The 11195-nt window shown below is 39.2% G+C and overlaps 1 protein-coding gene across 1 annotated transcript in view; it reads left to right on the forward strand.

Moving 5' to 3' along the window:
• LOC104411055 (tubulin polyglutamylase TTLL5-like) overlaps window positions 1-11195 on the forward strand; it is a gene marked incomplete at its 5' end in the record, with an annotated part of 85047 nt that overhangs the window by 5707 nt on the left and 68145 nt on the right. The window contains 7 exon segments of the mRNA XM_010021384.1: window positions 2060-2173; window positions 2545-2636; window positions 3231-3293; window positions 3905-3943; window positions 4862-5007; window positions 6034-6316; window positions 10347-10467. Coding sequence (XP_010019686.1) covers window positions 2060-2173; window positions 2545-2636; window positions 3231-3293; window positions 3905-3943; window positions 4862-5007; window positions 6034-6316; window positions 10347-10467 — 858 coding nt within the window.

Here is an 11195-nt window from a genome sequence, read left to right on the forward strand (position 1 = left end):
GGACAGATGGAATCATCTTGAGAACCTAATTCATTCTGTGCGCTGCCATTTGTCATTCTGTGGAAGTTTAGCTGAGGACAGTTTAGCTGAGAAGAGTCTTATTGAATAATGAGGTTTCATAGAGAATAGGAAGGATCTTTGTGCCAACTGCTGTCAGTGCTTAGTATAATTAGAATCATGATGTGGGAACCAGAGATGTTAGCAGAATTTGGAGATAAAACAAAGTGGTTGGATTTATCTGTACTTCTAAAGATAAGCTGGGTCAAAGAGGGAACAAAATCTTTGTGGAGTTGGAGACATTTCTGTGCTACAGCCAGAGAGGATTCTGTAGTGAAACACTGAAAAAAGAGTTTGTGCAGGAAGTTCAGTAAAGTTAAGAGTTTTTCACTAGCATTTTGACAGTAGTGTAGTTTGCTCTCAGGTAGGAGTCAGAGCTTTGCCAGCTGTAGGAACCACAGCTGCCAATACATAGGCATAAATTTTCTGTTTGTAATCGATGCACTCATCTCCGTTGTATTGAGACAATGGAGATGATTTCATTGAGGTATTTTCTCAGTAAAAAAGATCATCTGATAGGTTGAAAACTTTAGGGTAATATTGTCTTTGAACAGCAGTTCTCACATGATGATTGTTATCATACTGTCAGGAAATGGTTTTTAAGAGGAGTTTACTGAGCAGGAGTTTACTGAGCAGGAGAGTAAAAACCTTAAAACTTAATGCCATCTACAGCATCAAGCAAACCTGTTTGACTACTGACATTTGTTTTTTTCTTCTGTGAATGCTTGTGTCTCCTACCTTCTCATCCAGATTGTCTCATTTTCTGTAGTTTTATTTAATCAGTTTTCATTAGGCTTAACAGAATGTTTCAGCTGGCATGTGCTATATCTATTTCCTCTTTGGATCTTTCTGTTGTCAGTCATTGCAGTGTAACCCATTTTAGTGCAATGCTTGTTGCTTTTGCAGTTGCTTCATCTGCAGATTTTGAGTAGCCATGTGCAATGTCTAATGAAATAGCTCTTACAAATAAAGGTACAGCCTGATCTTGCCATGAATTTTACTCATTTCTGAACAGTATGGGATATTCCCCTGGATTTATCCAGTTTAAGGTTTCTGTCATGTTTTGCTCTTCTTTCTACTTTAAGAAGGCTCTTTCTGCATTCTTTGCTCAGTATACCGCTAAAAGAAAATCTGAATTTTGTATAAAGTCACAAGACCTTCCTAGCTAGGCTCTTCTGATGATATTAACGTTAACAGGCAGTTTATCTGAACTAGGCCTGAGACCAGCTAAAATGTGCTCTAGGAACATGTTCAAAGATTTCAGTCTTTCTGGGATTTTAAGATAATCCTGCTAATTTGAAGACAGTTTGTATTCCTGTCCTTTGTTAGAATTGAATAGGACTACACATCAGGTTAAGAATGAGCTTGGAGGGACTGTCAGCAAACTATTTTCTTATTTTTTAAATGTGCATGATCTTACTTGCAGATCTGTCCATTAAGTGCAAGAAGTAGCAAGTTGGGATCCAGCAGTATAGTAGCAGAAGAGTAACAGGTGGTGAACTGAATTTTTCACTTTTTCCCTAGAACTTTGTCATCACTGATTTATAGTTCTGTTGTTCTAGTGTAGCAACACAACTGGAACAGAGAATCATGGTTCTGGTACCATTGAAGTGTTAATCCAAGTGCATTTGGGGCCTGTGAGTGTGAATGCTGGCTCTAGTGTCCCTTGGGTGAGGATTTTTCTGTGTGAAATCCTGAGTTTGGTGCTTTTGGGTATGTTTCATGTTTTTCGGAAGGGGCCAGGGATGTAAATATTGGCACTGCTGCCTGAATTGTGAGTCCTGCTGTGCTAAAAACTAGGAATGTGAACAGTCACATTTAGTGCTCACTGGGATGTGGACTTTTCAACAGCTGCAGTGTGGAATTGTGAATTCTGGTTGTCGTACTCTGGAGTGTAGATTCTGCTGGGAATGGGATCCTGGAATTTGAATGTAACTTTTGTGTTTTTAGAGTAAGTTGAGAATGGAAAAGGGAAAAATCTGGATTCATACTGTCTCTACAGCGTACCCGTCCTTTGTCTGCCAGTGATGCTGAAGTGAAAACCCCAATGCCTTCAGGCAGGGAAAAAGTAACAGGAAGGCAAGGCACCTCTGTGCTAGGTCTCTCCATGGAAGAGGTAAGGCTATTAAATCTCTCTTATTTACCTTGGCTTTCAAGCAATATGTATGGTTATTTGCTCAGCAAAGAACAAGTGCATCTATATGAAAAACATGACAGAAGTAAAATTCTTGAAATAAAACTGCTGGATTTTACTGCTGGTACTTCCCTTGCCCTCACTCATGCTAAGCATACATATGTACTCCAAGCAGTGAGAGATTCCTTCAGAATCAAAATGCAAGATAAAATTGCTTAAGGATATCATGTGTACCCAGCCCACTCCCAGGACTGCAGTAATAGTCTTGTCCTCTGAAACTCAGAGGCTTTTTTAGGGTTCATTTTTCATTGTATCTATTTTGCTGTTGTTCCCCCTGCCCTTTTTATTTGAAGATAAAAGTTCTTTGTCGAGTGAGAGAGGAGAATGAACGGAGAGGAGGCTTCATCCGGATATTCCCTACCCCATTAACATGGGAACTTTATGGGTAAGAATAAGAATCCAATAGGATGACTTTAAGTGTTGCACTGATACGCTGTGTTGAGGGAAATTCTATGTTAGATATATGTAGATCAACTGGCTTAGTAATCAGAAAGACACATATTGAGGTTTTTGTTAGTTTATTTCAGTGCTGAGGATGCTTTTTTCTGCTTTTTTCCTGGTCCCTTGTTTTTAACTGCTGCTGCTTTGCCTAACTGCATGTCAAGCATTGTGCTTTTCTGTCAGAATAAAAATGTCTTTACTTCAGAAAAATTCCTGCTATCTTCTTTTACATCCTAGAGCTGTGCTTACTGTGTATTGTCCTTAGGCCATAAGCTCAATGTAGGGCTCATCATGTGAGTGATACTATATTACGCTTTTCTAATTTTTTCCAGTCTGTAATGTTTCTCTGTGTCTCTTGCCTCACCAGGATCTTCACCTGAGAAGTGATAGGTCTCCTCCTTTCCTCTTTTCTGTTATGGTACAGCATATTGTCTCAATCCACCTCTGGAATATTTTTAATAAATTATTATTTCTGTATTATGCTGCCTTTCATTGTGTTGAGCTCTATTTTGATACCTCCTCTATTTTGTTTTTCTAGATCTTTTTTAGAACACAAGACATCAATGAACTACATGCTGGCTACACATCTGTTTAAGGACAGGTAGAAATCTTTTCTATTTGGGAAGGAAGCAGAAGGCACAAACAGCATGAAAAGGATTGATTTCTCACTTATCCACTGTTATAAACACCAGCCTGTGATTTACAGGTGTGGTCATAGTTGCATGTCTCTTCTCTTGTGTGCCAGTGATTCTGGAGGTTTTATGTGTAGCACTTCTGAATCCAAGGGCAAAGAGAACAATACAAAAAATATTACTATAGACATGAAAAATCTTCAAGCACCTATGCTTCCTTATGAAGGGATTATAGGTGGCCCTTGCTTACCTTTTGTTTAAAATTTAAAGTCACATTAGAGCTTGTCCTCATGTAAAGTAAGCACTTAAATTTACTTTTTTTTCCCTGCTATATACTTTCCGAGAGGTGTCTAGAGGGTAGCTCCAAATGACACCTCCAATTTCAGCCAGACAGATGAAAGCGTCAACTGTAGAAGAGCTGTTTGGATTTCCTCTTTTGGAGCTTTTTTTCCTTGTTTCTCCTTTAAGATGGAAGTCACAATGAATTCTGCAAATGTGACCTTTTCATTGTACTTATGAAAGACTTTGGAGGCATTTTAATCTAGTCAGAAGGTAATTTTTGCCATTTTTCCCTTTGTAGGGGCAAGATGAAAAGAGACTTCCCCACTGGGAGATCCCGGTAAATCGCTTCTTAAATAATTTGTACTTTGTAGGATTTATTCTAAATTTAGATTTTCACAGCTTCATCTTCCAAGTCTTCGGTCAACACTTTTTCTATCTGAAATCTATCAAACTCATTTTAGAAAAGTGAACACATTGAGCTCAGGGGATCCCAGCATCTGGAGAGCTTAAGTTTTGTTGGACTGGATCATAAAATTGCTCCTTTTAGGCTCCCTACTTTGGCATTCCTACTGATAAACTTCATCATTGAGTTCTCTCAAAAGATCCTGTAATGCATGAGGGCTTTGGATTTTATATACCTGTGTATTCACTTTGCTAGATCTAAAAGATAAATGGAGCAGCAGGATTTTCCTAGAGATGTTCCCACTTACATCATAAAGAGCACATTGCTGGATCTTTGTGCACTGGCAGAAGGTTATGTTTGTTCCTCTTAAGGGATCTGTCAGGGCTCTTTCTCCCTTGGTTTAGGCAGAACTTGTAGGAAGATTGTAAATTTTCATTTAGATTATTTTAAAATTCTTAACTCTGAGCAAACAATGAAGAACAAGCTGTCTACATAAAAGGTTTGGAGGCTGGACTTGGATCCATGTGCTCTCTTCCCACTCCTCTCCATTGTTTTCTACTCTTCAAATTCAATTTTCCCTATTAACTGTGCCTTGAGCTGCATGACGGACAGATGCTGCTCAATCTTGAAAGCATGACAATAGGTAAGTGCATTTTGAGGCTTTCAGATGTTGTTCTGTAAAGTACTTGCAAGACTCCCTTCAAACATTTGCAGGCTTTAAATAGAGCAAAGTTAGACTGATCATAATTACTTCTTCCCTGTATCAGGAAAATTAATCTATTAAGTCTCTTTTGTCATCAGAAAGAGAAGTATAAAGGGAGATTGAGAATGTCTCTGTATTATGCTTCCCAGAGCAGGTCTTAATGGAAAGCTGGGTGTGAGGCTGGAAGCTGTAGACTCTCATGCTCTCTTTTATGAGAGAAAGCTTGTTTCGCTGGAGTTACGGAATCGCCAGAGATGCAATGGCAAGTCTAAAGCAGCACAGACAGGATCACCAGGTATGCATGGCTAAGTCTTAGATGATCAGCTAGTCAAAACCAAGTAAGCAAGGATTTTTTCATTTGAAATGTGTGTGAATGGGGTTGTTCTGGCCTCTGTAGTCCCTAAAGGGTTTCACAAGTTGAAGTTAATAGTTTTCATGTCAAGTGTTAGTGGTTTTCACTTCATTCCTCTTACGAGCTCCATGCCTTCTTAATGCCTAAAATTTCATTCCCACCATTCCACATGCCCACGTAAAGAACTAAAGATAATCGGTATTTTCTTGAAGATGAGCTTGCAGTTGCATTTTTGGTTACAACAAATCAACAGTATGTATGCCTTTATAGTCCACCTTTTCAGAGAAAGATGAAATCTTGGGACCTTCCAGGCTGGTTCTCCTACACAGCAGTGTCTCTAAGCTGTTGGAAAGAGAGAAATCTTTCTTATCCAAGCTGACATGGGAAAAACTTAAAATGGCACAGAGGTGAATGATCCTCACGAGTGGCTCTTCCTGAAGCTATTATCTAAAGTCTTTCTAGTAGCTATGTGATACTGACTGCAATGGGAGAGATTGTATGTTATAGAAATATTTTGGTGATATGTTAATGTATGTGATCTTTATTGGCACATGTGAAAGTTTTAGATTTCATAGCTTTGGTTTTTTTGACACACAAAATTACAAAAGATTAGTATATACGTCAAGTATGAGTATCTATATATGTCAATACATACATAAGAATCAGTATAAGATATAGAAAAATGCCTTTGTTTCTTTGATTTTTTTTTCCATTTGTAAATTTAAGACAATACTTATGGTATGTCTTCCCTGATATTGTGAAAAGGGGCTTCTCAACTCTTTGATACACAAGCAGAAAGACAGAATGATAAAGGGCGGTGATACTTAAGGTGCTATTCTAAAATAGTGGTGTTCTGTCCTTCTAGCAGAAAAGAGTTTAGAGGTAAACCAAAGGGTATAAATAGCAGGATCGTCTTCCCAACTTTTTACTTTTTTCTTAACCAGCATAGGTGATTTCTCTTTACTACAGAGACATCAGAACCAATGAAGTTGTCCCTCAAGTCAGGCACAGAATGTGAGGAAGAAGAGGAAGTAGGTACAGATGAAGATGAGCTAGATAGAACTGCTGGCTCTGTTTTGGACACTGATGTGAAAAGTAAGCCAAAGCTCTCTGACTTGGTGAAAACTACTAGTAAGGAGAGGTTGCCAAAAAAGCTTGACAAGAAACCTGGAGATGGAGGAGAGCTGTTTACTCAAAAAACAAACATTCAGATCAACTTGCTGCAGATTCTTCAAAAGCATGGAAATCTGAGGTGAGAGGCACATTGCCTTGAATTTTGACTTGCAGCTAATATTGGTTAAATTATGGGGGATGTACACTTAGTGCCACATTATGAACGAGTGTGAGGAGATAAATGGACCCTGGAGAAAGGGCTCTGGATTTTTGTCTGTGGGCTGCCTTAACTACTTGGCACAGAAGGGAGATTAGTTGTAAAGACTGACAGTTTACCTGTTGGATCAGTATAATGAATAAGCCATAGTTACCTTTGCTGTTCTTTAATTTGGTGATGCAAGTTGTTCTTTGGTCAAATCAGGCTTCTTAAATGCCTCTCAGTCTTAATGCAAGATGCCTGCTATTGAATTCTAAAATTCATCTTTTTTTCTTTGCAACAAAGAAGTGGGTATAAACATAAGTTTACATAAACATAAGTTGTTGGGTAGGAATACCTCAGTGCTGCCTCTCCATAACATTAGTTGTCTCATTTTTGTGCTCTTATTTATGGTGATAGCATTTTTACCTCTGATAATGATCTTTGCTCAAGGTCATCACCTCCTGAGAGCAAGGTAGGAGGTCATCTGAGAGTGACAAGTTACTGAAACATCTTATTGTCTGCTGTTGAGTATGACAGTGTGGAACAGATTATGTTCTGATGTATGGCTCTGGCACTTGAAAAAAATAGACATGCTGGAGGAGATTCTATAGAATAACACCAACCAGGGTCTTAGTAGATGTTTGGAAGGATGATCCTCCCCCTAAATATGGATAATAAAACTATCTATTTGCAGGTGGACAAGAAGGGCAAAAGAAAAGAGTGATAATACATAATCTGTATAGGAGGATTTTATATCTTCTAGATAAGAAGCAGCATTGTTTTTTGAGAAAAATGTCCAAAGGTAGGGAGAATGATTGTTGCTTGTTGTTCTTTCTTAGTTTAGTTTCTGAGAGGAATTATGAATTTTCAAATGGATTTTAGGATTGTTCTGATGTCTTCTTGTGACAAGGACATTTGCTGTTGTGACAGGGAAGATTCTGAAACCTGTTTTGAGGATGAACGTAGCAATGCTGTCATCTACCTATATATAGAACTGACTTCTGCCAAGAATGTAAGCTTTCTCTGGTGTTCCTGGCAGAATCTTGCGCAGTACCCAGTACTATTGGGATTCCCCACAGAAGTGTGTAAGGCTTCTGGTGACCTCATGTTCCAGGATTGTGCTTGGCTTGGTCCACCAGATCTGTCATTGATGAAAGCTTTGCTTGTGGGGTCAACAGGTAGAGGAGCTGAAGTAATGACATTTTCATCCAAAAGAAACCAGGCCTGTTCTGGTCAGTTTTTGTAAGTGATAGGACTTCTTTCACTTCTTTAGTCAGCCTGATGAGGCAGTTTCTCTGCCTTCCACACACTGGGTGTTACTGGTGAAGAGGTGACAGTTGAATGAAACATGTTTCCCTAACCGTGCCATTCCCAGGGAAGTAAAATTAAAAGGGAGTTACTCAGGTTTCAATATTCCACGCACCAAAGGAGAGGCAGTGTTACACAAGGACCTTCTTCCTGAAATCATAGAATAGTTAGGGTTGGAAAAGGACCTTAAGATCATCTATTTCCAACCCCCTTGGCATGGACAGGGACACCTCACACTAGACCATGTTGCCCAAGGCTCTGTCCAACTTGGCCTTGAACACTGCCAGGGATGGAGCATTTACCACTTCTCTGGGCAACCTGTTCCAGTGCCTCACCACCCTCACAGTAAAGAACTTCCGCTTTATACCTAACCTAAACTTCCCCCGTTTCCCATTTTGCAATCACAGAAGCATTAGGTGTAGGCAAAGAACTGTATTACTGTGCTAATGTTGATAATGGGGTCCTTAATTCTTACCAGCACAAATCTTGAACTCTTGGTCATGAAATATTTGAGTAACAGGTTGTTGTAGTGTAAACCGAGTTGGTAACTAAGTCCCACGCAGCCTCTCACTCACCCCTCTCACCTTTTGGGCCTGGCTTGGTCTTCCAGAAGCACCAAAAGCTAAAGATTAAGCAGATGCATGGATACTTTTAACGTATTTTATTTTAGTTTTAATTTCAACTCTTACCTAGATCCGTGCATTGGTCTCTGTAAGTGTTACTATGTTCTATGTTCCTATATAACATTGTAACAAAGTGTTCATTAAATTTACAGACATATAAAACAGAAAGACAATTTGTGGACTGAGTTTTTAATAAAATTTCAGGCACTTGTGTACCTGGAGTCCTGAGGACCATATAGTGTCCGAGAATATTCCTAAGGTGCAGAGAAGAAATAGAGAAAAAAATGGTGAGGTTCCTCAGGAATTGGTCTGAAGCTGATTTTAATAAGCAATTCAAGAATGACATAAAATGTAGAGATGTGCTAATTTAATTTGCTGATGGAAAAGATTTGGAAGTTATTACCATGAGAGAAAAGTAGTGGAATAAACATGGAAGGAGCTGGATGAACTTGAGAATAGGAATAATATAGCTAGGATAAAATTCGCACAAAGTCTAAGGACATGCTTTTAAGAACTAATAATTCACAGCAGAAATTCTATCAATTGTGTGTTCATCAACTGGAAACTAATTATAAGGAAAAATATCTTACATGCTTGTTGATCACAGGAGGTTTGCGAAGCTCTAGCTCATGCATGCATGAAAACACCAAATGTGGTCTAGGGTTTGTCACTTGAGATACTTCTGAGATTTCATGTGTAATATTGTATACACCTGCTATCACCCGTGTTCATGGAAGGTAAATTGTAACTGGACAGGTGGAGATTGGCTGCTAGTCTCATCATGTCACCAGTGCGGGTGCTTTGTTAGAAGACACTGAAAGATGTGGATAGTTCACACTAGTAAAATGAAAACTAAGGAAGGATGTAATTGCTAATAAATACATTGAAGGTAGGAGACCCATCAGGGTATGAAATTGTTTAAGATACAGGGCAATGCTGGAAGAAGAAAAAGCAAATATAAACTGCTCATGAGGGAAGTTAGGCTGGGTAGTAAAGGAAGGTTCCTAATTATTAAAACAGTAAGGTCTGGAATAGTATTGTAGGAAAGTAATGGGTTTAAAACTCTATTAAGATGAAACTTGATAATTTACAGAAAAGATTAGGACATTGCCTGTGATGGAAGAGTAGCTGACACTAAAGCCCATTTACTTCTACATTCTTCTGTAAAGGGAAGGAGAAATTATGTTTGCAATTCAAGGGGCAGCTGATAGTGACTATGGGGAAAACTATGAGGAAGAGTGGAGACTGGGAGAGCAAAATGTTGGAGGAGAGAGTTTAGGCCAAGATGACAATGAACAGATTTAGGCAAAGCTTTTGGTAGTTGGAAAAGTTGATGCATAAGCTAAAGTGACTACCATTGTGAGGGACTGAGAAGCAATGTGTCCCTCCCAGTCCTACCGCAGTGAACTCTCCTCAGTTCACACTCACAGCTTCCTAACATGTTCAGCCAGCTGCACAGCAGATTTTGCTGGTGTTCTTTCATTCTTTAGTGGTGCCTTGCTAAATGAAATTTGGCTCGCGTCCTTGGGCCAGCAGGGAAGAGCTCACTTTCACAGACTTAATTCCTTCATTTCCAATGGGAATTGCAGGGTCTTTGTTATAACTCTGGCACCACTACCAAGCCCTTCATTTGTTTTATGGTTTGTTGTTGTGGTGTTCAAAATGCTTGCGAAGACAGAAGCCCAAGAGAGTCTTGAATTTGGTTTAAAAATACACAGTTCTGCTGATGTTCACATTGGTGGCTTTTGGAGGAGAGTAGCTAAGGCTATGAAAAGCAAGGAGACCGTTCAATTTTTAGAGATGATCTTGGAGAGCATCTGGGGTCTTTTGTATATCCTGCAATACCTACTCCATCTTGGTGAGCTGAAGGACTTGAAAACACTGGCAGGGTGAAAGGGTCCTCTTTCCTTTGAGCTTCAACATTTGTGCACCTAGGAGGTCCTTGCTTGACCGTACTTTGTTGCATAAGCTGTATTTGACTGCTATAACTCTTTCCATTACTACTCTGAAGACAGCTGACTGATTTTTTTGGTCCACAGCAAAGTCCAAGCTCGCAGGGCTTTCTCTGCCTATCTACAGCATGTTCAGTTGCGACTGATGAAGGAGGCTGGTGACCAGATCCAGAATTCTGCCTGGACTGCCAAAGAAGATGAGCAAATGGTAAGAAGCTTTGTGTTGGCCAGACTGAGAAGCCAAGCTGTAATCTGCCATGAGAGTTTTGACGTCACTTCCCATCCTTGGAAGAGCTGAAGTCCAAGTGATATTATAGTTGTCTACTGTAGTCCAGCTGCCAATGCTGTATTCTTTATATGCAGACAAGGTAGGCTGCTGACTGACATCTGAGCAGCAATAAGAGTAGACAGCTCTTAATGACTAGAGTGTGGTTCATATTCAAGCTGCTCAGATCTTTCTCTTGGTTCTTGTTCAGTAATCTCTAAGCTTACTGGCTTTTGAATTCCTCTCTCTAAGATTCTTTAAGATAGCTTGACAGTGTCTGGTTTCTGTTGCATTAAAGTATACATGTACTCAAATAGAACAGGTACCCACTTAAGCTTTTTCTCCTGTGTCCTATTTTACCCTTTGCTGGCATCTGCGCTTAGGAATCTTCTTTGTATTTGAGATAGAGGAAAAAAGTAAAAACGACTGAGGAGAGAAAGTTACTTTCTAGCATAGATGTTTTTATTTGCATATTTATTTATTATTTATTTAAAAACCCCACGTGATTAATTTTTCTAGGCCATATTTTAAGGACCTGTATTTGATGTATATACATTTTAAAGAGTGCAGCAAGCCCAGATCCCCTCACGAACCTTCCTAAAATAGCTTTGTACAATAGGCTCTTGAGCTTTCTTGCTGAATACATGTTGCAGGGAAAGAACTAGTGCAAT

The sequence above is a fragment of the Nestor notabilis genome, unplaced genomic scaffold (genome assembly GCF_000696875.1).
Source record: "Nestor notabilis isolate BGI_N333 unplaced genomic scaffold, ASM69687v1 scaffold11139, whole genome shotgun sequence".
NCBI classification, from domain to species: domain Eukaryota; kingdom Metazoa; phylum Chordata; class Aves; order Psittaciformes; family Psittacidae; genus Nestor; species Nestor notabilis.